Raw genomic sequence first — 27742 nt, forward strand, 5'->3', positions numbered from 1 at the left:
TGTGTGGATCGATGCTCATGAAATCAATCACTGGATTGTTTTGTGCAGACTTGATTATTTACAGACCGACGTCATACAGTTGGAATATTGCCGAGTGCGACGTCAAACACCAAACAAACCAACTTTTTAAATCATGATCATCATAGTCTATCTTTAAACCAAAACATCACAATTCACATCAATGTCTTTCATCATGTTCATCCTGTGGGGGGTGGGATGGGGAGGATTTAACTGTGTTGACCCCTGAAACAACAAGTAACTTGTCACTTGTGATCATTCGTGGACACCATGGGACACATCTTTCTGATCTCATTCCCTTTATTTGAACATCAACAAATGGGTCATTGACCCGTTAGTATTCACGTCAGTCTGAAACTCTCTTCACCCTTTTTAGGCTGTATAATGTTCACTCCGCTTTGTAATTCTATATTTTCCTTTTATCATGTTCATACTGGTATCTGATGTATGTAAGCCATCTTTGTGAAAGGTATTGTAGCAGAATACGGCGGCTTAGTATCTCATCTTTGTAGAAACAAGCAAATAGGATTCAGATCTTAGCCATCATGGCTGCTGACTGAATAGCATATTGATGGGCGTCCACCAAGAAAGGCGACATTTCATCTGGCTGATACAGAGATAATGTCATCAGTCGCGATGGTAGGCATGGAGGTATGTTGTTGATCTAGGTTCAATATGTCAAGATGCTGTGAGCAGCTTTTCTCTTCAGTGATTTTGTTACAGACAAATGGCTTGGCGTGACATAATGTATTGCACCATCCATGAAATGCAATTGTTTGCCCTACAATGGTGCTAATAGACAGGAATTTTAAAATATCAATTGTATTGTCGATAGTATGCATAACAATTGATAGTTTCAATAGCTGCAATTGGTTATAAATTAAATATAGATTATGCCTGTGTTGGTTAGCAATGATTACAACAATTTCAGAGTTACTCCCCTTTCGTTTGAGTAGCAGTAGGGAAGAAAATGGCAGAGACTGTCAGCAATACAGTGGAATTTGTCCAATTTGGACTTTGTTAGGACTGGTCAAAAAGTCCGGTTTACGGCACAGTCTGAATTACAGAGAGTACAAAAAACTTGACTGAAGACAATCGCAATAGTGAAAATAGCCCCTATGGCATAAGGACATTTTCTGTATATGATCAACATATGGGGCATTCTTTTCTATATGATTACCAAATTTGAGAAACAATCTTTCACATGTTTAAGACGTTTTGGATGACAATTGATCAAATTCCTAGAAAATATATCTTAAAGCCTGATGTTACAGACTGTTGATTGTACCTGATAAACATTGCACTATATAATCAGTATCACTATACAACTGTATTCACTCACTCACTCTTGTTAATGCAGGTCTGTTGTTCAGTGAATGTGTTATCACAACGAACTATCGCAATATGTTTAATTATTATCGTATTCTCACAGTGGTAATTACTCATGATTACCTAATTTTGAAAATTATGACCCCGAACTTCCAGTTTGAATTAGATATACACCAAATCCTATGTAAATCCCCACCTATATTGTGATATGCCTTTTCTCACAGCTTGAGGCCTACAGCTGAAAAGTTAAGGCATGGATCTGCTAAATCTGTCCCCAATGTCAAAACTGCCTTGCCCCCAGCTAGTTAGACATTATTATGATGCGTTAGCTTGAAACATTGGCCAGTGTTATGCAACATGTGTTGATGTCTGACATCAGAAGTAACTGTGTCAGCCCGACCTTGTTGGTGAGTGTTCATTTGGACATGATGTCAGATTTCACTCAACCAGAGTACAACTGTAGGGCCACATTGGGAAACAGTGTTGATGCCGGACAAACATATCAAACCTTTGCCTCATTTTGGTTTTTTTGGCTGTGTTTGATCCCCTGTTTATGACAATGTAGGTATAAATGTTTACATGAAACATGTCATTAAATTTCAAAATTTAAATCTCAGCCATGGTAAGTTTGTGTAGACCTGTGGTAAAATGATTGCTGAAAGATCAGTAAATTAGTGTAGATATGTGTGATCACATTCTCTGTGCAAGTTAATGGCGGTCTGTGATTCAACGACCAGTGTAAATTGTGGTAGATATTTGATCAAATGATCTGTGTAAATTAGTGTAGATCTGTGCCAGTTAATGCAGATATGTGATAAGATTTGTTTGTTTGTTTGTTGTTTAACGCCGCACTCAGCAATATTACAGTTATGCAACGGCTGTCTGTAAATAATCAAGTCTGGACCAGTCAATCCAGTGATTGATATGAGCATCGATCCAAGCAATTGGGATACGATGACATGCATCAACCAAGTCAGCAAGCCTGACCACCCGATCCCGTTAGTCGCCTCTTACGATAAGTATAGTTGCCTTTTACGGCAAGTTTGGGTTGCTGAAGACCTATTCTCTACCCAAATCTTCACAGGTCATATGTATAGATCTGTGATCAAATGACCAGTGTTGGATGAGAGTCGGACAGTTGGTTAATGCACGGACCTGGATGGTTATATAGGTCTGTGGTTAATGGTACCTAAGGCATTGTGACTAAAGCTGAGAATGGTATTCCAATCTTGTAGTCCTGAAAAACATAAATTTTCCTATGTAAGTGGAAAGAGGTAAAGGGAAGTTCATTTCCATCGCGTATTATTTTCAGATCATGCAGGTGGAATGTAAACTTTATACATTAATAATGTAGGGAAAATGTTCGGCACTCCCCTGTACATGCTAAAGTTTTAGACATCCTTGGGTATGCAAGGTTCACCATATTGTGTCACTCCAGGAATGTTCTGACATTTATCTGGCCCTTTATCTGAAAATTTCAAATATTCCAGAGGTACACCCACACTTGCCCATACAGCACAATGTTAAAATGCCCCATTGTATTTGAAAATGTAGGCCTTTTTTCAAATTTAGGGGCTAAAAGCACAAGGCCCAACCCTGGAATTATCCCTGGGTATGGTATCCTTTGCCTGTAATATACCGATATATAATATGTTACCATTATTTGGGCAATGTTGGGAGAATCCTTTGAAAAAGGATCCGTTATCCCAGTCCTCCAGATTAAGGTACAGAAATCATTTGTTGGTTTGAATAAAATCATTGAACTGCTTTTCAAAGGTATAATAGTTATGAACATGATATTGATAATGATTCAAGATGTTCAATGATTCTCAAAAGAATGAAAGGTTTAATCAATAATTACTTCATAATTATTGTGTTCTGGCTGAGACTTCTCTCTGTTCTAGGTGAAATAAGGTCAGACAAAATGTCACGAGATTTCCACAAATAGGTGGAGGTTTGTAATGCACTTAATATTTAAACTAGAAAGTGTTTTCGTGTGGCTGTGTATATTTCAGTTCTTAGTAATCAGTCAGGGCTGCTTGCAGTGTTCCATAGCTAAACAAAGTGTGTGTACACAGTAAATCAATGATATCATTGTCGCAGAGCGTTCTTAGTTGTATACATGATATAGGAGATCCAGGACAAGAAAAGGAAAATGCCTTCAGCAGGAATCATGAACATGATGAAGAAATAAACACATCTCATAATACTTGTGTAAGCATGGGAACGAGGAAGGAAAGGGATTGTGTAATACATATTATACTACAATACATACAGAGAATAACCAATGTCAGAGCTACAAGGAGTGAACATGTCGGAATGGTGTAAACACCTCAGCAAGGGGGAGCATTCTTTCACAAAGGGTACCTAATTCTGAGGTTCGAGTTGGATATTCTTTATATTATTCATTTTCATTTAAGAAGAAAGAAAGTGAAGAAAAATGTATGAAATGTCAACCATATAGAGAAACTTCACTTCAATGCAGTAATGTTAAACTAAGCATTAAAGTCTCTTCCTGTGTTGGTCCTGTTATCAGTGCATGGAATACATGTCACCACTACAAAGACATAACTACAAAACATGATTTGGGAAATGTTTAATTCCAATTTGGGAATTTTTACTGACATTTGCTGCAAACTTGGTGCCGAATTTTGGCCTCTGAGCAAGTCTAAATACGTATATATCATTGGCTTGGTTCCTGTTTTGAAAATGAGTTTGTTTCAATGTTTGCACTTGAATAGATCTCAAGTATCTCCTCTGCTTGTTGTAAGAGTTAACCAACAAGTGGATATATCCAAAGTCTTTCAGTGTGTGTGTTGATGCTCATGCTGTCAACCATCAGTTTTGCCTGCCACTGTCATGTTGTTGGTTGCTGACCGAGGCATATGCCAGACATTCACTCAGTCACTTTAGCATGTTAAGACATGTGACATGCATCAGAAGAATTAATAATCCACAACCTCGGAGCAACTCAGTCATTACTTTGATGCATCCGTGAAGATATGGGTTAGAATTGGTCTTGCACTCAGCATTATTCAAGCTATATGAGGGCGGTCTGTAAATAATCGAGTCTGGACCAGACAATCCAGTGATTGACATCATGAGCAAGGATCCATGCAATTTGGATCGATGACATGCATCAACCAAGTCAGCCAGCCTGACCACCCGATCCCATTAGTCGTCTCTTACAACAAGCATAGTCGCCTTTTACGGCAAGCATGGGTTGCTGAAGAACTATTCTACCCGGATCTTCGCGGGTCAGAATTGGCCTTCAGCAACCCATGCTTTCGTATGGGATAGGGTGGTCAGACTTGGTTGATGCATGTCATTGTTTCCCAATTGTGTAGATATATAAGTATAGCAGAGACTTCTCTGTCGCTTCAAGCCAGACTATCAATTACATCCCATCTAACATCATGTGGTTAGGTGATGTCAGCACATGATGAACATAGGCTAAACAGCGATGAATATCCTAAACCCACTGAGTCATTTCATCAGGTGATAATCATTGATAAAAAAACCTCCTTTTGCTGTGTGTTTGTTTGTTCATTATTCATACCGTTACTAATACTTGTTGCCATGGTTACTGATAACTTATCTTGTTTGTTTTGACCATGTTGTGTGTTTCTGTTTTAGGATTCGAGTGAAGAGATGAGTGTAAGTGAGAGGTGCATGGTGGGAGGGTGTACCGATACACAGGTGCCATGGATGTATTACGATACGTGGCTTGCAGTATAGTACATCACAATTTCCGCCAAATCCATTTTGTTCTACCAGTTTGAACAAGTCGTTTGGAATATTTTTGGAAGTTTTACACAAGGGCTAGGATTAACAGGAAAGTTATCAGCCTTTATTTATGATTCAGACCTTGTCTGGACCTTTGTCATTTTCTACAACTGGTCTATAAATTTTCTGGTCGCTGTTTGGTAAATTTAGACTTTTATTACCAGAGATAACTTGACCAGAAGAAATTTTACTTGACACAAGCTTCAGACGAGTATTTGTTAAAGCTACAACAGCAGACTGGAATTGTTAGCAGTTTTGAGAATTTTTCTATAAAAGTTTGTTCCATGAAATATTGCCTCTTGACATATCTAGACTACATTTTGACCTATCATCATTTACCTGTTAAAGTGAAGCAAAGTAGCCTTAAACTTTGTGTGTAATAAAGAATTCAAAACTTGTCCATGTATCTTGTGTCTCTAGATAACTTTTAAGTGCCTATCACAGACCTGATGAAATATAGCCCATTTGATGCTGTATGGTATTGGCAAGCTCGTAGGTGCTGCTGATTGGCTGTATCGGGACACCCTGATGTAACAGGATGCACACTTTCCCAGTAGGGAATGAGTAGTTGGTTTGCCCACAGCTTGGAATGCTTTCCCACCCACCCACTGTACATGCTCCTGGGAGTTGGTTTCTACCATGGTCATTGCTATCACAGTGACTTGAAGCTTGTGCACTGAGGGACTCTAACCGATTACTGTTTCTAGTGGGCCATTCTGATTTGTGGGAAATAATGTTGGACAGAAGTTGGTTTATTTGCAACATGTTGCAATTCTTAGTTCTGCTTTGAATTTTGGGATCATAGCCATTTTCCTCTTTTCATTGTCATCTGGCATTGTCCAGTTTTATTGTCATTATAGCCACTGGTCAAATTAAGGGTGGTGGGGTCACATTGTGGGTGAAGCTTTTTTTCATCATCTTGAAGACCAGGGTTCTATTCCCCACCGTATACATCATTACATATACAATGTGGTACCTCACTCACTATCATATACATGATATATGAGTGTTATGACATGCCTAAAACACTAGCTCCCATATCACCTACCCAGCATCTACTAACAGGCATGTATTTCATGTTTTGTATCATCCTTAGTAAGTATATATATATATATATGTGTGTGTGTGGAGGACTCAGATCTATGGCGGGACTCTAATCTGTGGCGTATTCTCAGATCCGTGGCAGATTCTCATAGTTATATGACGTCATGATTACAATGATCTCTTATCTATGAATGTGCAATCTATTCAATTGTAATATGTCATGCTTTAGATGACGTCATGATTCTTTGCCTGTGATGACGTCATGTAAGTTCAACATCTATTACTGATAGACACAGTGATCAGTCGAAAACGATGGAGCCAGACACCATAGAAAATGAAGGTTTTCTTAAAGGGGATTCATGCTGGCAGAGGAAGAAGCCAGTACCGAAAGACCGTAATGTGCCCTAAAGCCAAATCATTTTCAAATGATTTTTCAAAAAAGTTCCTCATGTAGTGGCTCTGAATCCCAAAATGGGCAAGCGTGAAAATATTCCGGATTTTATCAACTCCGGCAGAGGATGGTGTGGAAGATCTTAGAAAATTATTTTTACGATGAAACTTCGAGAAACGTTAAGAGAAGTACCGATATGCAATCCCTGCACCGACGATGCTGTTCCACAGAGGAAATGATAAAAATAATCCAGATATATCACAACATTGATCATCGAAAGTCTGCCGCTATGTATGAATCTATACAATGTTTCGTGCTACAGAAATGGCAAATTGTTAATATTATATGATAATCTGCCATAGATCTGTGTATGTGCCAATATCTGCCTTATTTGTGGAATCTGCCATGGATCTCGAGTATATGCCAATATCTGCCCTATTTGTGGAATCTGCCACGGATTTGAGTTTACACCAATATCTGCCCTATTTGTGGAATCTGCCACGGATCATACCATAGATCTGACTCCTACATGTACTAGGGATAATCAGTTAATCTGTTTTAATTTACACTTGACATTTTAGGAGAATACTTTTTGTGTATCATGGAAGATATAAATCTCCCTATCAAGTGGAGGTGAAAGGACGTTCCTTCCTTGATCTTGTCCTGCAAATACGAGTGGTCTGAGGTGCTCATTTCTGTGCAGAGTTGTTTCCCTTTGCCATGTTAACCATGTACTATACCTGTTCAATTCAGATCAGTTCATTTTCCTGGATTAATGTCATTACTTATCATGAAGACAGTCTCATATATATACAGATATTCCTGCAACTGCAAAAATTCATGAATTATAAAGCAAAATTGTTTTACATATGCGCAATGGAATATTCAAGCTCCCAGACATATGTAAATATATGGCATGTTTTAATAGTGATAGTGTAAGTAGCTGAAATTTGATAACCTATCGCACGTGTATCAGCATTAGCATGTAGGTTTTAACATGGGAATATATTTTGTCAGACTCAAGTTGATTTTATTATAATCATGTTGGTTTGGGCAAGAGACAAGATGCAAAGATGATTTCACTTGATACTGAACATGTTTAATCTTGAATGATTTCATGCATATTTCTAATTTGTTTGTGGGGGCACTGGTGGAAATAGATAGAAAATGTAACTAGGTAAGGATCTAACAAATGTTATATTTGGGATAACACTTTCTTAGTAAAGTACAGATACTCATACTTTTTTGGGTTGAGTCCCGTCCGGGATTCGAACCAACACTTGCCAGAGTGAGGCACGTAATTGCCAGCACACTAAATCAGTGATCTAACCCACTCAGCCACCGAGGCTTCCACAGAAATGAAAGTCTGGCAACTGGAAGTCTAGATCACATACTTTGAGTACCCCTCTGACAAGTGTAAATTGGCACAGCTCACATGGCCGAAAGCTATGAATACAGTAACACAATGCCATTTAGAAAGTGGTCAAATGTAACAAATGTTATATTTGGTAAGGATCATGAGATGTGAAGGTTGTGTGATTTATTACATGTGTTAACATTAATAAGTGGGTGGACTGAAGGAAGTCGGTCGGGGTACCAATAAACTTGACAGACCCATGGAGAGCTTCCTGAAAACAAGTGTTTGCTTACTCACGTTAATCATTTTGATAATGCTGAAATTGTTAGTATGAAATAATATATTGCCAAACACCTATCATTCTTAACAATGCTTAACAACATAAAAGTAAGATAATTCTCACAAGTTTGGAGTTAACAGGGATGAGAATTTTTTCAAAGATCCGCGAAACTCCTCAGATTTCATAACATCACGGGCCTATACAATATATGCTCAATTAAAAAATTCGCCTTGGTCCCCCAGACCCCCCAACTAACTCTCAGTGTTTATGGAAAAGAAAACCCATTCAGATCTCTGAATTAAGACTATTGTAACTGACGTTGCTGCTGAAAAGATGTATCTTGGTAAATGTTGGTTGAGTGGCCCAGAGGACTACATACGTCCTCGGCCTACAGTTGTGCATCTCTGGATCTGTTAGTCATGGGTGCCTATCCCACATTTTCCCAGGTTTTATTGACCCATGCAGATCCGGGGTATAAAAGGTCTTCAGCAACCCATGCTTGCCGTAAAAAGCGACTATGCTTGTCGTAAGAGGCGAGTAACGGGATCGGGTGGTCAGGCTTGGTGTCTTGGTTGATGCATGTCATCGATCCCAATTGCGTGGATCCATGCACATGATGTCAATCACTGGATTGTCTGGTCCAGACTCGATTACTGGTATTTATAAACCGCTGTCATATAGCTGGAATATTACTGAGTGTGGCGTTAAACAACCAACCAACAAACCAACCAACCCAGGTTTATTGGTTTGCCTGAACCATACCCATGCTTTTGGGTTTATATGAAGGAGTGTTCAAGGCAGCATTGAACCCAAACTCCCTCACTCACTGTAGTTTTTTTCTCAACAAGAATACTGATATAGTCATGTCATAACAAGATTTGTCATGAAGAGACCCAAGTTTCAACAGAAACATAATTTTCACCCAAACCATTTCACTCTGACAAGCAGCTGAGGAATCCTGGCATTTCACTGTCTCCAAAAGCATATGTCGACCAAACATCGAACAAACACGATGTGATTAAGTCCAAGAGTCCAAGGAATGTAAGCCTGTTTCAGTGTGGATTCTGCTGGTCTAGCTTGTTACCATGTTCCGGTGTCTATTGATTAGAATCAGTTCGATTGCTGTGGGGACAGTCCAGCTTCCTGTGGATGAAGGCGCCATGTTCTGTCACTTGTGACTGCCATCTCCGACAAGCTGACAGAGGAGGCTTCAGGCCTGGCACTGACAGATCTCGGTTTGGGATTGGGAGAATCAATGTTCGGAATTAGAAAATACTTTGCAATATGAAGTTTGGCTGCTACAAATTATTGATTAAATTAAAATTAAAATAAGGAGAATTTTAATGATTTTGTATTTAACATGTTTAATGACATGGCTTTATTTTTGTAAGTTTTTGATAATTTCGCTCGTCATATATTATTAATATTGCATTAGCATGACATGGTTTATTATTGAAAGTTTTTGATAATTTCTCTTGTCATATATTATTAATATTGCATTAGCATGACATGGTTTTTTAGCATGGTTAAGTATATTATTCAAGCTGAAAAGGAAAGAAGTTTTATGTCTTATTTAATATAATTACATTTGCTTGCTTAACTTTGTTCTATGAGTATGCCCCTCAGTGGTGTGTAAATATGCACAATATAAATAGACTATTATTATTATTATTTTTACAAGTGATAGAATGTCACAGGTATAATGGTTATACAGTTAGTGTTAGGATTTTGCCTTCTGTCAAGACATAGGGGGAGTTCATTTTGTATGACCTGCTTGATTGTCTCATGACGGGAATAGTTGCTCATGTTATCAACCACTGGTTTGCCTGGTCCAGACTTACAGGTCATTGTGACATAGCTGGACAATTGCTGAGTTTCATGTAGACCAACATTCACCAATTCACTCTGTCACCTTGTCTCTCCACATTTGTTGCCAGCTGTTGACATTACTATGGAAGGTAGGTAAATACAGTCACATGTGCTTGTGCATCAGAGTCACTATCTGAAATGGAGAAAGATGTTATGGACAGCTAATAATAGATTTGTTCAGAACTAAAGTGACCTAATGGAATTATTGCATCACTAGCCAAGCTACCACCGATACTTGGAGCTATTGAGTCCATTCTGCTATCCCTGCGATATGGAGAATGTTTGGTGAGTGAGTGAGTTGGTTTTACGCTGCTTTTAGCAATATTCCAGCAATATCATACTGGGGGACACCAGAAATGGGCTTCACACATTGTACCCATGTGGGCAAACGAACTCGGGTTTGCTGTGATTTGAAAATTGCTAAATGCGGCGTAAAACCATACTCACTCACTCACTCACTCACTCTTCAGTGTGACGAGTGATTGCTTTAACACAAGGCCACTCCACCATCCCCTGTTTGAAGAGATTATGGAGTAGGGAGTTGTTATGTGTGAAGTGAAGGAATTGAATTTAATCTTGAAACTGTTAAATGGAATTATTTGGTGCAGAGAAAAGTATTTAGTTCTATTCATGTAGTCATTATCACAGAAATGTTTCCATATTTATGAGGGAACAGTAGAACTGTTATTACATGTCTTTGATAAGAGAAAAGTGTTTTCCATGAACTAGCATTTATTTGTCTGTTTTTTCTGATGGAGTGTAAGGTCTCTGATATTAGTGATAAATGGTTTGAAAATTAGTGATTAGTAGATATGCTGTAGAGATCTCTCTTGTCTGGGTCAGAGTTGAAAGGTTTGATGGGAAAACTGAACTTCATTCTAATCCTTGCAAAGATCCGGATCTTTGTCGTTGTTCAGATAAACATGATAAGCAGGAATGAGCATGACCTGTGACCCTAACACCAGGGTATAAGTGACCTCTCGGCCCCCCTGAGATCTGTGTGTGGTAGACACACTGTGTATGTGGATGTAGGGAATACAACTTACTTTTAGTGATAACTAAAGGGCAGACATTCAAAACTAAGAACTTTTTACAAGGATTTCTTAAAGGGGTGCAGAGGGGCATGGGTGGCCCAGTCGTCTAAGGTGCCGCGATTCGCTGTGCAGAGTTGTGTCCCTTGGGCACGCCTGAAACCTTTGATCGTGGGTTCGAATCCCGGTTCGCCCTACTTGTCAAGACTGAGTTCAAAAATTGGTCCTGTAATGCATAGGATGTGACTGAAACACATTCTACTGAGATCATGTTAATATATAATAAGGTATTGGGTCAACTACCTCCTGGAAAATCAGCCCTAGGGGCCATTGCTGTAGAGTTTTATGTGTATCATGTACATGGCCCAATGATGCTATTAGTGATCACATATTCATGCTTCCACAATTAGGTCAGTGTGTTCAGTACATCAAATAGGCCCGCTGGCCACTGACATCAAATAATACCATTACCAGGCCCGCTACAATTCTGTTGGCCAAAGGACCAGCAGCTTATTCAGCAGGAAATTGGTTGACATGCCAGGGCTAATCCTTTTTTTCATGTACGTTGATGAAACATGGATATGTGAAAGTATTTTTAAGAGCCCTTGACCGTCACCTAGGCCATTGCCCATAGACAGCTGTACAGTTACAGTATGTTCCAAATCTGTTTGGAGTCCACTAGCCCTAACTTGGCTTTCAGCGTCATTGTTTGTACATTTTAGTGTTGTCATATGGTCGATTAATACCTGATCAGGGTTCATTGTAGGAATTTTCTGACATGAGTCCTTTATGTGAAAATTTCAAATATTCCAGAGGTACACCCACACTTGCCCATACAGCACAATGCTAAAATGCCCCATTGTATTTGAAAATGTAGGCCTTTTTTCAAATTTAGGGGCTAAAATGCACAAGGCCCCTCCCTAGAATTATCTCTCACTGAACTCACTAGATTGAACTGAATTTTACTGGACTCTGGCTTAGGACTATTGGCTGAGGTCACGGCCTAGTAGTTAAAGTGCCCTCTCATCTCGCCACACACCCATGTTTGATGCTCAACATGGATACAGTGAAGCAGACAGAAGCTCATTCTTGCTTTCCTGGGGTTAAATTGCTGAAATATTGCAGTGTATAAACAGATCCTCGTCCTCTGCTCTCTGAAATGCGAGGTATGCTGTGTTTATTATGCAATACATGCCATGCATCCAAGCACTGATTCCTCTTTCATGGGAGTAAGGTAGATACTCCCCAAGTCGTCAGTCATGGTAACCAGATCTACTGCCTGGACCTTCAAGGAGACAAGCATTCTGAGCCTAACAAATTAGTGTCTTTCTATATCTACAGCTGAAAATGTCAACTGCCGTACCAATTTGATCAGAATTAATAATGTACAGTTATATTGAATTGTTCATCTCTTGCATTCTGGCTTCCCCAGTGGATGATGTGCGTCAGGAGATGATGGCATTGGAGAGAGTGGTGACGTGAACGCTGGCAGTCACTGTGTCACAGCATGAAGGGAAACACAGCTGTGACCTGACTTGTGTCGCTGATCCCCATGCGGTAGATTGTGCTATCAACCACCTGTATGTCCAGTCGTGAGCCCTGTCATGGTCGGATACAGCTTTTTTGAAAAGGGGGGGGGTGCACAATTAAGATCTATTTATTGTCTTTGGTGGTAATTTATACAGAAATAAAGATTTTTTTCGAAATAAAAAGGGGGGTTGCACACCCCCGCACCCCCCCTCTGTATCCGCCCATGCCTGTGCCACAAGGCAATCTTAGCACTGCGACTGTCTTAAGTCAGGGTTAAGATATGGAAGTTCTTATTGTCTTAGCTCTAAGATTGCTTTGTTTATAGGGTACAGGTCTCCTTTCCGTGCTGTTGTAATGAAGTGTTGTCCACCATGAAGCTCTGGCATTCGTTTGCAGGTCGTTACATTAATCTGAGTAAAATTGTCATGAATGTTGTTTAGTTTTGATCAGTCAATGACCTGCAACACATGATTATTTTTAAAAAATCAGTGTCTCAAGTCTGATGTTAGCTTGATGTTACGATCTTCAGCATGTTAAGACAAAACCACTGCTTGATCAAGTTGATCAAGTTGATCATTAATTAACTACTGTATGTATGATCAGTGTTTGAAATAGCTGCTGGCCCACTAGCCAAATGGCAGTGATGTTTAAATTGGGCTAGTGACATTTCCATAAAGCTGGCCCGACTGTCTAGTTGAAAATAGTAGTCAATATATATCTATTTCTAAAAATTATCAAGTCAGTTAAGGCATCATTTAATGTCAGGACCCGTGAATATTCGGGGTAGAATAGGTCTTCAGCAACCCGTGCTTGCTGTAAAAGACGACTATGCTTGTTGTAAAAGGCGACTAACGGGATCGGGTGGTCAGGCTCGCTGACTTGGTTGATGCATGTCATCGTATCCCAATTTCGTGGATCGATGCTCATGATTCTAATCACTTGATTGTCTGGTCCAGTCTCGATTATTTACAGACTGCTGTGATATAGCTGAAATATATTGCTGAGTGCGGCATTAAACAACAAACAAACAAACAAACAAAACAAAAACAACTAGAATGTTTCTTCCGACATGAAGGATTCCGTTACAAATCTCCCAGTCTGAAACTTGGCAGTGCTGACCGTTAACATAAACATGTTGATGGACTGGCCAGTGCTTTATAAACATGGGGTCAAAAAGATATTTGATGGACTTGAAGAGGTAAATCATACTGAAGGGCTGGGATTGTTTTCCTGAATATGTGAAGCCCATTTCTGGCACCCCCAGGTGATATTAGTGGAATATTGCTGATGCAGCGTAAAACAGCACTCAACAAGGACTGATGCACAGCATGGCTGCCCACAGAATATCTCCTGTGTAGAACTGTGAATATGCAGGGACTCTCGTGCAGTGAGTCTCATGCAGGAGTACAACTGTCTCTACAGGCTGCATGGTCGGATGCTCAGCAGCAGATGTTGCTTTTGCTGTAGCTGTTGATGCCACAAGTCGGGTTTACCCACCAGATCGTGTGTTGTTGTAGTGTGACTCCATCAGCCCTGAAAGCTGTTGCATGTACATCACTTATCTGTACCTCCAGTTTATTGTGGTATACAGTTTGCAGTTGAAGTACACTGATTGGCAACTCATGTTTTACAATGAAGTTATTGGATAGTAGGGGATTAAACTGGTTGGAGATTTTTAGACATGAAATGTGGTATGTTCAGTATTCTTGAAGCATGTTTCTCTTTTCATTCCTTGATTGGTCAAAGTCATTATTATTGTCATTTTTGGTGATACAGAACTAAAAGATAATTTGAAAATTCAAGTAAAAATGTGGGTTTATGTAGAAGGGAATATCCTCGTAACTCTCCATTCCTTAAAAATAATGGACCAGAGGCCCATTATTTTTAAGGAATGGAGAGTTACGAGGATATTCCCTTACTTAAAACTCATCCCTACTTTTACACTTTGACAAAATATTCTTTAGTTGAAAATATTTGAAAAATTCAAATGCTGCTTCAAGATAATGTACAGTTGACAAGCAACTCTCCATTCCTGAAAAAAAAATGGAGCGTTCAAACAATAGAATGATGTCACAGATGTGTTTTAATTTAAAAAAATTGTATTACATTTTATTAGTATTTTATAATATGAGGATTGACAGATTCTCACATATTGCAGGCAGCAGTTAGCATGGTTAGAAAGTTAGACATGATTATTCACAAAGAATGAAATAAATCCAGGAATGGAAACATGTTACGTGTGATAATAACCATGGTAACGGTTAAGCTACACAAATAAAACTTTTATAATCAGATATAAATTATTACTATAATGTTCTGTTGATATCATAATGTAAGTCACCATATTCCTTTTATTTGTGAGAATTGTTCTATTTTGGAAATGTAAGGATGGGTAGGGAGAAATAAATGCTATTGATTCAGTGATCAGGTGAGTCTAAGGAGACATGATTCCGTAGTTCAGAATTAGATGACTTGATGCATCCGTGGATCCCTATTTTTTCACTTATCGATACAATAATGATCACAGTCAAACAATCTGTAATTAATATCGATTCTTACCTTAAATGTGTTTGCTGAAGTGTTACACCAGACATTACATTAGTAAAATTTGTAGTGAAAACATACATATTTTCATCCATTGCTGAATACTTGACACTGCCAACTGTAAATCGTCAGTGTGCAAGGTATTTGGCCATCTGTCTATGAAAAAGATGGCCCATTCACCACAAATAAGAGCACCTGCAAGTACCGTGATACGTATCGGATCACTCAGTTGGTGTATCGTCCCGAATTACAAGAATTACACACTTTTCATACATTATTTCAGGGATAGACGTGTATCCTGTTCAAGTATTTGTATTGATATTCCGATACCAGCAACAGGCATGTTCCTTGATGAATTTGTGAAAGACAAATGTCAATATGACATTTTCATGATTTATCAACTTTTGATATGACATTCTTCTATTTGAAAAACCTTCAGGACATTTTGGATAGCAGAACTTTGGACCTGAAACCCTGCAACCATGAGTTTTTCTGTTGCCCTGTGAGTTTAATCTACATTCAAGAATATAATTAGAAAACTGTGACTCAATCATCACACCCCAAGACATTGCATGAAATGATCATGATGGTGTTTATTGTATGACACTGGGCAGTGTCTTGGGCATGTTGGGAGCAGATAATATCAAACATTGGGTCAGATTGGGTCTCAAGCACCCTATACATGTTAGAGAACAACATGGATTGGGAGGTTACTGTGTTTGATCTGGCTGATTGTGATCCATTTTGACCCGACATCACAGATTGTTGCTCATGCTGTCCATCATCGGTTTGTCTTGTGAAGACTGAATTATTTACAGATTATATGACAATAATTTTGACTTAGGCAGTAGACATTCACACACTCATCTGAAAATCACTTGAATTCATCCCATTATGTTCGGGGCAAACTGACCATGACATAGCTATAACCCTTCATCAGTGTTCATTGATCAGACCGTAATTAAGATCATGGTGGTGGTGGTGCTTTAGCAGCAGTTGGTTGCTTTCAGTTATTTTTGTTTTGTATTATTTTTCAGCTTATTTGCCTGAAGAGCATGACATAGATGGGCTTTGATAAAATCTGCAGATGCGTTGTAACAGAAAAATGTTCTGGAAACACCTCATGACGGTACATCCTTGACCTTTTAACTAACCTTTAAAGAGTCTCACGTACAGACAGTTCGCGAGCACGCCTAATCCTGCTTGATTGCATTACAGTAACACCGTTATGCATCCCAACATGTTATACTAACCCATCATCCAATTATTGCCTTTGTAGCCTTGCAGGATGCTCAATAGAAATAGCATTGCTTCCTCCATGCTGTAGTCCTCCAAGCTGTCATCTGGGTCATGTTGGATGGTTTCAGGACTGCTTTTTACATTGGTTCTTGTACCTTTCCTTGTGACATCTTGGAACGATTTTGACTTTTGAGGGGAAGAGGCTTTAATTAACAGTGAAATGTTTGATTGGCATTTTTCAAAGTTGGTAAGTCACAGTAAGGATAAGATATTTTATGGATGACAACTTTGTTTTTCTATTATGATTAACGTTTCGGTATTGATCATTATACCGTTGTCCTTATACTCTTGATTGATGACGGTATAAGGATTTATGTTGAAAGGTTGCATCATGAGAGAATAAAAAAGTTGTCTTTACTGTATAATTCAAGGGGGCACAGGTGGCCCAGTCGTCTGAGGGCCCGCAGTTCGCAGTGCAGAGTTGTGTCCCTTGGGCACACCAGAAACCTATGACTGTGGGTTTGAATCCCGGTTCGCCCCAATCATGTTTCTAGGTTTGTCAGAAACATCCGTGCTCGTGAGTTTCACCGAAGTGGTAAACGTCTGAGACCTGCATCTCCTCAGGCTTTCCTCCCACATTAAGCTGACATGCCGCGATATAACTGGAATACTGTTAAAAGCGGCGTTAAACCAAGCTAACTCACTCACAGTGTTTAACTGAAAGTGTTGCAGGGGTGGACACAATTGATCAAACCCAACTTGGCAGCAGCTCATTTCAGACTAGTTATATAAAATAACTACATTTTGGGAGAAAACATCTGGTCTCTCTGGACTAGTGGCTGTGTCTATCCCTGCTTGTGGAACATTCTGATGGATTGATATTTGAATGTATTGGAGTATGGTGTGACTAAAGCTTGATGAAATCACTGTAAGGAGTTTGTAGTAGTGGATTGCTGTAATGTATTAGGTGTAGAGACTGTCAGAAGTCAGAGGTTGTTGTAGTGCTGATGGCTTTTATGGTAATGTAGCTTGTAGATATCTTCTTGTATTTAGCTTGTCAGTGTGTATGAGTAAAATAATCAGCCATATTAAGAAATATGCATGCTATACACAAGAAGAGACTGAACTTAAACTCAAGAAATGCAGACAATTTAGTTAAATTTACTGGCCCATCCATTTCATTAAAAAGACATTACGCTGAGCTCCAGATCAGCTTCATATTAGAGATGGATTGGATACATAATCAGTATCTTGTATTTTTTACTTTGCTATGAATTTTTTTGTTTTAACCTCTAGGCCATAAATTTGTATTATTTTTCGTTTCATGGCCCTGCTGCGCCAACTGAAAAGCAGCTGGTCCAAGAAAATAATTAAACATAAAAATCATTATCTTTATTATGTCTCCAGCTAGTAATCATGGTAATATAGATCCTCTTATACAATAAAAGCTGTTATATATAAATTCCATGTCTCCGTTGCTAATAATCAGTGATTCAGGAAGCCAGCGACAGTTTTAACTCCACGTCAGAGTGACTTTAATATAAATAAATAATTGACATAGCTGTTTATTTTTGTTTCGACTGACCTTGTGTGAAAAAGTTGGAATAAATCCTTGGAACAAAAATTAAAACAGTGTGGCCCTGCGTGGTCTAGTGCAAACAACAACCCTTTGTCTATTTGTGGCCCATGATGCAAACCAAAAATTGACAAACCACAATTTCATCAGTAATACAAAAAAGAATTTGTTATGGGGTGATTATCTACCATGCTTACCGACTTGTCAGCCTGGTGAAATCAGCATATTTGAGATTGAACCAACAGTAAGCCACAGATGAATCCTTAACACCATAGACTAAATGAATGAATGAATGTTATGTAAACTGTTCCTGACAGTTTGTAGCTACCATATTCGAATACAAGGGTAGAAATTAAATGAGAATGAAGAGCTTAAATCATTGAAATAGTGAATGAAGAATGAAACAAACAAACAAACACAGAAGACCTTACCGAATCAGTTTGCAGGCCGGATTTGGTTCTTGGAGTTGATTTCAGATTTAGAGAGTTATGTTGAATAGTTTCAGTTAATTCAGAATTTGTTTGACTAATGCACTTTAAATGGTTGTGAAAACTAGTGTTCACAATATGCAGCATCACAATTGTTATCATGGTTATGCTCTGTATTGTTGTGAACAAGACTAACCCTTGATTCAGTACACTCTCTGTTCATACAACCTGTCACATGAACATTTGTATTTCCCTATCAGTGTTCAGCATTATGAATGAAAGTCAAGGAATCCTTTTCAGGGTTTTAGATCAGCTCATTTTCTAGGACACTGACTGATTTTCATCCAGAATGTCCTGAGGATACTTTTCAAATTCAGTAATGATATGGAAGAATGTCCTGTTAAAAAGTGATAAGATCATGAAAATGGCCTATTGCCATTTGTCCCCAGAAAAAACACAGTGACCTTATTGTTACCACTTAAAGTGGGGCGGATAGCCTTGTGGTTAAAGTGTCTGCTCCTAACCCTGCAGACCTGGGTTCAATTCCCCCATTGGGTACAATTTCAGTGTCTGAAGTCCAGTTCTTGTGTACCCACGTTGTGATATTGCTGGAATATTGCTAAAAGCGGCCTAAAATCATTCTTACTCATTTTCTCAAAAGTTAAAGATTCATGTGGGCACTGGATTCAAATCTCGAGAACCCTGAATTTTGAACACTGCGTATAAAAAATGTAAAATGTGACAAAGAATGTGGTGAATGTGTGTATGTTTCTGTTTGTTTTTAGTTATGTTGGTTGTTTATGCATGTTGTGGGTGTTAAAGTTATATATCATTGCATACAACTATATAACTTGGCCTATATACATGATATAGTTCCCTGTATATTTTGTCATGGGACCTTTGAGTGAACACATCTTTAGTTTCCCCTCGGCATGCTATGATAAAACTAAGTCTTTGAACATGTTGAAATGACATACGCATACTTGTAGAATACAGATCACTACTCTAGTGACACTTTCAGTCAAGCAGCAGTTCATTTTAATCATATGTACTACTAAAAAAAAGTTTTTGGATGACATGATTCTTTCATATTGCTATTGTTAATCTGTCATGTCATATGGTATATATGACATGCAATCTCATTAAAATCAGATCTTAGTTTTTGCTACCGCCAAACAAAGATCTGAGGACATCCCATTACAGGTCACGTCAGAACGACCTCTCGCGAACTTTGACCGATCAATGAAATGACTGACAAGAAATCGACGTTAGCCAATCATAAGGCAGCTTTATCAAGCTTAACGACACTAGTTTCAAACCGGCGACTACGCTTCAAAACATATTTTGACGTATTCTCAGTTAAAAATTTTAAAACTGATAAAAAGAACATTCTGGAATGGCTTACAGATGGCCTATATTGTATGGATATAATCATAAAACCCGTAACTGTCGTTCGGAATACCTTCTGTTAAATATTTCGAGGTTGCATGATCAGAAAACACATTCCATCTGTCACTTTCATGATCTGGTAGGCGAGGCTCTGAAAAAGAAAAGTCGTTCTGATGTCACCCGTAACGGGATGTCCTCAGATCTTTGTTCAGCGATAGCGAGAACTTAGATCTGATTTTAATGAGATTGATATGACATGGAAAGGTAGGTTCAGCCATCAGCTGACCATAGAATAGAAGAGTTTTATGCAAATCTATTTTATTTCAATAAAAGTACTTTGCAGAAATAAGTTGATATGACCATGAGTGTATTGAACACAAGCCAACAGGAAAAATATTGGGTTTTCATATCATAAAAAAATAATCCTTTGAAAGTATTTGATCATACAAAAAAACAAAGATATGATGTACAGTATACTGAAGATTCATATCTTGTATGTATTATAATGATTATATATATCTGTATTGTATCATCATGATCATTGTCACATTGTTATTTGAAACTGTCTTTGTTGTCTTTGTTTTGGTGTCCAAGGTGAGTTGTGTCACACAGAACTAACAGTCGTGTTTTGTTTCAGACCTCGGGGATCAGCCAACCCAGCATCTATCATGCTCTTGTTGTTATTTTCCTCGAGTTTTTCGCCTGGGGTCTGGTCACCAGTCCTATCATCACAGTGAGTATAAGCATGATAAGTTGAATATCATGTGAAAATTCCGGGGAAGAATACTTCTTCAGTAACCCATGCTTGTCGTAAGACGCGACTAATGGGATCAGGTGGTCAGGCTCGCTGACTTGGTTGATGCATGTCATTTATCCCATATGCGTAGATTGATGCTCATGATGTCAATCACTGGATTATCTGGTCCCAGCTCGATTATTTACAGACCGCTGTCATATAGATGGAATATTGCTAAGTGCAGCGTTAAAAAAAAGAAGAAACAAACAAAACAAGTGGAATAGAATATGTACATTGATGTACAATAACTGTATACAGTCAGAACCAAAAACATTTGAGTTTTCTAACCTTGTCTTGGCTTGTAGCATTATTGTCAGTAGAATTTAGTGTTATGTGGATTAATATTAGCTAAGCTTACCAGATCGGACAGAATTTACTCGACAAGGGCTTGGGACCATTGGCTGAAGTCACAGACAGTATGATAGTTCCCAGATGTTTATTCCTTGATGTTTATCTTTTTTTGTTTAGCCATTATTATTCGACAACACTCACATCTTCTTGTTACCTAGGCAGTATCCTAATGACACAAGGGCGGTCGGGTAGCCTAGTGCATGTAGTGGTTAAAGCGTTCGCTCGTCACGCCGAAGACCCAGGTTTGATTCCCAAAATGGGTACAATGTGTGAAGCCCATTTCTGGTGTCCCTCGCCGTGATATTGCTAAAAGCGGCGTAAAACCATACTCACTCACTCCTGATGACACAGATTAAAGAAAAGTGTTACTGTTTTGTACACTACTGACAGCCATCACAATGCAGCATGATGCAATGGAGATGATGAATGAGACAGGAGGTAGACTGAGAACAGAGCTTGAGAGCTGTGCAGCGTGGTACATGTTCCCATTGAAAATAATTCATTGTATTTCTTCACCAGGCTGTACTCAACATTTCGCTCAAAACCACATGGGTTATCTTGACATTTTATTGTGCGTTTCCATGAAAGCATTCGAAACTTAAAATCAATCCAAGGTTGAATGTATTATTAGAAATCTTCCTGAGACTGTTCAATATTTCTTTAGCATAGATCTTTGGATGCATTTGTCCTGATGAAGAAATACATGATAGTTTCTTTCGTCTTAAACATTAAACAGAATTAAAGAATTTGTTGTAGACTGGTGATATATGCTCAGTGTTCATGAAAAAATGGTTTTACTGGAACTTATCTGGAAGCTTGCTATTTCTGAAAAATGGAATTTTTTTCAGACCGAACATGTTGACATATGTCAGATAATGTTTGACTCCTGTTAAATAAGTTAATTACTGTAAATGTACACCTGTCATTACTTTTTTACTGATCCTCTGCTTATGGTAATTATTTATGTTCTCCCAGGTTCTGAATGAGACGTTCCCCAACCATACCTTCCTCATGAATGGACTCATCCAGGGAGTGAAGGTCAGTCTAGGTCACAGGGTCACCTGCATGACTCCAGGTTGCATGGTTGACCAGAGGTGTAGGGGTCATGGGGGCTGAATTAGAACATAAACATACTGTGTTTTCAATGTAGAGCTTGGTTACCTGCAGAATTAACTGCGCCAAATTGAATTTGCAACCAAATGCACAGCATGAGGTTTCAAATGTTAACTTTACCATGGTTATCACTCTGCACTTTGTAACCTATAATCGTACATATCGTTATTTCAAAATATCCACCGACAGTGATTGAGAAAGAAGTAATTGTATGAATGTAGCTTCGATGGTGATGTATGAATTGTTTGATAGGCATTACTTAGAAGTTGACAGATGACAAAGTAGACATAATTTACGGATAACTACTTCTTTAATTTTTGTAAAGGCAATGTTATGTTATAGATCCTTATACCGTTGTCAAGCAAGACAACGACAACTAGACAGTCCTGCTTGAAAACGGTATATAAAGGTTCTATACCGAAATGTCACCTTTACAGTAATTAAAGAAGTCGTTATCCGTAAATTGTGTTGATTTTGTGAAGGTGATGTAGCTGTCAAACCTGCTGTTTTAATCATAGGTGGTTATGGTGATTTGAACCTTTTGATTAACCAATCACCAACCTAATGTGGGAGGAAATCCCGGTGTGATGCTGGTTGTAGACTTTAACACTTTCATAAAACCCCTGAGTACAAGGAAAGTGATGATCAATCAAGGATCTACCCCGTAAAGGTTCTGGGGTAGAATAGGTCTTCAGTAACCCATGCTTGCCGTAAAAGGTGACTATGCTTGTTGTAAAAGGCGACTAACAGGATTGGGTGGTCAGGCTCCCTGACTTGGTTGATGCATGTCATCAATCCCAATTGCGTTGATTGATGCTCATGATATTAATCACTGGATTGTCTGGTCCAAACTCGATTATTTACAGACCACCGTCATAAAGCTGGAATATTGCTGAGTGCGGCGTTAAACAACAAACCAACCAATCAAGGATCTTAAATGGAAGGAATCTACCATGTACAACAGCTTTGGTGCTATTGTGCAATGTCACACAATGTCACACAATGTCACAAGACTGTTTCACATCAAAAAACATTGTTCATATTATTCAAGATAATTCCAATTAATTCTCGGTTCTACTCTCTGTTAAGTATCTGTTCAAAATAAAAGCAGACTTGTGATATTTCTATGAATGACATTCCACACTTGACACTCTGCTCTGAATATTCTGCTGTAATCTTTGTTGTCTCTTGGGGATTAGAACTGCTAGTTTATGTCTATGCACATTCATTATGCGTGCACAAATGAGCTCCGAGTGTTCAGTGTTTCTGTGTGTGACATGTCATCTGTTGCACATGCTGTCACCAGTGTCAGTGTGCATTACAGAATATGAAAGTGAATGATAATATCATGTGACTGAACCAGCTGGTGGTTTGGATACAAACAACGAATTTGATGAAACTGTTAGGGAAAAGGCAACTATGACACAATTTCATACCAATCAGAAATATTTGATGATAATCCAGAGAGCTTTTCAGGCAGCTTTTGAAAATAGTGATGTAACTGTAATATTGCTGTCTACAGCTTAAAAAAACAATGGTCACTGTCACTCCTTGCCTGGGCTTAAGAGACTAATCATTTTCAGACAGAATCTGAATCATTTAGCTGTAATTAAACCTGAATCATTACTGCCATCAGTCATATGTCTGTCATGATTTAACTAAAACAGTTCAGTAATTTGCCTGATGACATATCGCTTATTGAAATGATTCCCTCTAGGTTATAATTAACATGACCATGTTGTTGTTGTTGCAGGGGATGTTGTCGTTCCTGGCTGCACCCCTGATTGGTGCACTGTCTGATGTGTGGGGCAGGAAGCCCTTCCTGGTCTTCACCGTGGCCTTTACGTGTGCCCCCATACCTCTCATGAGAATCAGTCCATGGTCAGTATATCACTGTAGACTTTGTGTGCCCCCATACCTCTCATGAGAATCAGTCCCTGGTCAGTATATCACCGTAGACTAAACGTGTGTCCCCATACCTCTCATGAGAATCAGTCCCTGGTCAGTATATCACCGTAGACTTTACCTGTGTCCCCATACCTCTCATGAGAATCAGTCCCTGGTCAGTATATCACCGTAGACTAAACGTGTGTCCCCATACCTCTCATGAGAATCAGTCCCTGGTCAGTATATCACCGTAGACTTTACCTGTGTCCCCATACCTCTCATGAGAATCAGTCCCTGGTCAGTATATCACCGTAGACTTTACCTGTGTCCCCATACCTCTCATGAGAATCAGTCCCTGGTCTGTATATCACTGTAGACTTTACGTGTGTCCCCATACCTCTCATGAGAATCAGTCCCTGGTCTGTATATCACCATAGACTTTACGTGTGTCCCCATACCTCTCATGAGAATCAGTCCCTGGCCAGTATATCACCGTAGACTTTACGTGTGCCCCCATACCTCTCATGAGAATCAGTCCCTGGTCAGTATATCACCGTAGACTAAACGTGTGTCCCAATACCTCTCATGAGAATCAGTCCCTGGTCAGTATATCACCGTAGACTAAACGTGTGTCCCCATACCTCTCATGAGAATCAGTCCCTGGTCAGTATATCACCGTAGACTAAACGTGTGTCCCCATACCTCTCATGAGAATCAGTCCCTGGTCAGTATATCATCGTAGATTTTATGTGTGCCCCCATACCTCTCATGAGAATCAGTCCCTGGTCAGTATATCACTGTAGACTTGACGTGTGCCCCCATACCTCTCATGAGAATCAGTCCCTGGTCAGTATATATCTGTAGACTTGACGTGTGCCCCCATACCTCTCATGAGAATCAGTCCGTTGTCAGTACGTATGTACCACCTTGTTGACATGATACCTTCACATTACCGCGGTATTCACTGCATGTCTTGTGTGTTTCAGGTGGTATTTTGCCATGATATCTATATCTGGCGTGTTTGCAGTGACATTCAGCGTGGTATTTGCCTATGTGGCTGATGTCACCTCGGAGGAGGAGAGGAGTGCAGCCTATGGCTTGGTGAGTGCCTTCTGTCAAACCCCACCTTAAAACAAGCACCTGCTGTTTCTTGCTGTATCTTTCCAGGGCCATTAACAGGCTTGAAGTCCACAGTATCCTATGTTGGTAGTGTAAGCCCTACAACATGGGGATTGTGGTTACAGTGGGTGCCCTGGCTGTATGGAGGTCAACACACTCGGATTGCATTGCTGCATCTGCTTGAAACCTGGGGATGTGCTTTACCAAGTGGTTTAGCCAAGATGGTCATCACATGGGGCACAATGGGGTGTTGGGGTAGCACATTTGGTTGTCATGCTGAAAACCTGGTTCGATTCCCCATTTGGGTTCAATATGAGAAGCTCCCTTCTGGTGTCCCCACCATGATATTGCTGGAATATTGCTAAAAGCAACATAAACTAAAGCCCACTCACTCACATTGAGCACAATGTGTGAACTCACTTCTGGTGTCCCCTGCCATGATATTACTGGAATATTGGACTCACTCACTCACTCACTCACTCACTCACTCACTCACTCACTCACTCACTCACTCACTTCACTCACTCACTCACTCACTCACTCACTCACTCACTCACTCACTCACTCACTCACTCCTAGTGCCTACAGATGTTTGGTCCTGAGTCATTCATATCGAAACTGCCATGATAATACTACTGTGACTGCATACAGCTTAATGTGACAATTTGATCTGTATCTTTTGACCTTATGTTAACATATATGCAATAAACATTCGTGGCTCAAGACGAATATCCATGTGTGTTGTTAATCCGTGACTATCATTTCTCATGTTGTAAACTGATTACTGACATATTTTTAGTTTTGAAGTGTATTTGCAAATTTCCCAGATAGGATGAACACTTTGGCATTTAAAAAGCACATTGATATAATAAAGAAGTTCGAGCCTTGTTTTCAAATTTGTTTTTGAGAGTTTAACACTGAACATTGTATTTGCCAACAAACTGTATACACCTGAAACAATAAGAAAGGAATATGCTTGCAGAGTGGGTCAGGAAACATAATAAACAATGTATTTCCATTTCCGTGAAGGTATCGGCAACATTTGCTGCCAGCTTGGTGACGAGCCCTGCTATCGGCGCCTACCTAGGCAGCATGTACAGTGATTCGCTGGTCATCTGGATAGCCTCCGCTGTGGCACTGTTAGACGTGCTGTTCATCATGGTGGCTGTGCCAGAGTCGCTGCCGGAGAAGCTCCGTCCAGCCAGCTGGGGGTCACAGATTTCCTGGGATAAGGCAGACCCATTCGGGGTAGGGATGTCATTGTGTTGGATGTGGACTGTGGACTGGGACTGTAGTCCTTTATGCTGTAGGGATGTCATTGTGTTGGATGTGGACTGTGGACTGGGACTGTTGTCCTTTATGCTGTAGGGATGTCATTGTGTTGTTTGTTGACTGTGGACTGGGACTGTGGTCCTTAATGCTGTAGGGATGTCATTGTATTGGTTGTGGACTGTGGACTGGGACTGTGGTCCTTTATGCTGTAGGGATGTCATTGTGTTGGTTGTGGACTGTGGTCCTTTATGCTGTAGGGATGTCATTGTGTTGTTTGTTGACTGTGGACTCGAACTGTGGTCCTTTATGCTGTAGGGATGTCATTGTGTTGTTTGTTGACTGTGGACTGGGACTGTGGTCCTTTATGCTGTAGGGATGTCATTGTGTTGGTTGTGGACTGTGGGCTGGGACTGTGGTCCTTTATGCTGTAGGGATGTCATTGTGTTGGTTGTGGACTGTGGGCTGGAACTGTGGTCCTTTATGCTGTAGGGATGTCATTGTGTTAGATGTGGACTGTGGACTGGGACTGTTGTCCTTAATGCTGTAGGGATGTCATTGTGTTAGATGTGGACTGTGGCATGGGACTGTGGTCATTTATGCTGTAGGGATGTCATTGTGTTAGATGTGGACTGTGGCATGGGACTGTGGTCCTTAATGCTGTAGGGATGTCATTGTGTTAGATGTGGACTGTGGACTGGGACTGTGGTCCTTTATGCTGTAGGGATGTCATTGTGTTAGATGTGGACTGTGGACTGGGACTGTGGTCCTTTATGCTGTAGGGATGTCATTGTGTTGGTTGTGGACTGTGGACTGGGACTGTGGTCCTTTATGCTGTAGGGATGTCATTGTGTTGGTTGTGGACTGTGGTCCTTTATGCTGTAGGGATGTCATTGTGTTGTTTGTTGACTGTGGACTGGGACTGTGGTCCTTTATGCTGTAGGGATGTCATTGTGTTAGATGTGGACTGTGGTCTAGGACTGTGGTCCTTTATGCTGTAGGGATGTCATTGTGTTGGTTGTGGACTGTGGACTGGGACTGTGGTCCTTTATGCTGTAGGGATGTCATTGGTGCTTGTTGTTGCTAGGGGTGTAACCAGGGATCTGAAAATATTTTAAAAAGCAGCAAGCAGCAACTAAAATAACATGATTTTGGAATATATTATTCCTGATAAAATAATAATTTGAGATACAGTTTGTTCCGACCATTGCATTAAAATTCTTTGAAGTTGTATCATTGGGTACTTTTTGACCGGTAGATTGCTATTTCTGGGTTAGTTTACGAGAAAATACACACAGTAATCTTAATCTCTGCATATAAAACAATGCCTTGGAGAACAGGAAATACAAGTTAAAAGGTAAATCATCATGTCTAGCGAATTATATCAAATTTCATA

General features: G+C 39.5%; 1 protein-coding gene across 7 annotated transcripts in view; it reads left to right on the forward strand.

Moving 5' to 3' along the window:
• LOC124111119 (hippocampus abundant transcript 1 protein-like) overlaps window positions 1-27742 on the forward strand; it is a 58142-nt gene that overhangs the window by 8784 nt on the left and 21616 nt on the right. For 2 of the 7 annotated variants that reach the window (XM_048399574.1, XM_048399576.1), the window contains exons 2-7: window positions 4984-5004; window positions 20449-20544; window positions 21934-21996; window positions 23825-23952; window positions 24945-25059; window positions 26107-26325. In XM_048399574.1, coding sequence (XP_048255531.1) covers window positions 4984-5004; window positions 20449-20544; window positions 21934-21996; window positions 23825-23952; window positions 24945-25059; window positions 26107-26325 — 642 coding nt within the window. Of the gene's footprint in view, window positions 1-4983; window positions 5005-14222; window positions 14327-16216; window positions 16309-16482; window positions 16666-20448; window positions 20545-21933; window positions 21997-23824; window positions 23953-24944; window positions 25060-26106; window positions 26326-27742 lie in introns of those variants that run through there. The other 5 variants (XM_048399575.1, XM_046470721.2, XM_048399577.1 and 2 more) reach the window with 5 other exon arrangements.

Source organism: Haliotis rufescens, unplaced genomic scaffold (genome assembly GCF_023055435.1).
Source record: "Haliotis rufescens isolate VD_foot unplaced genomic scaffold, xgHalRufe1.0.p SCAF_2, whole genome shotgun sequence".
NCBI lineage: Eukaryota > Metazoa > Mollusca > Gastropoda > Lepetellida > Haliotidae > Haliotis > Haliotis rufescens.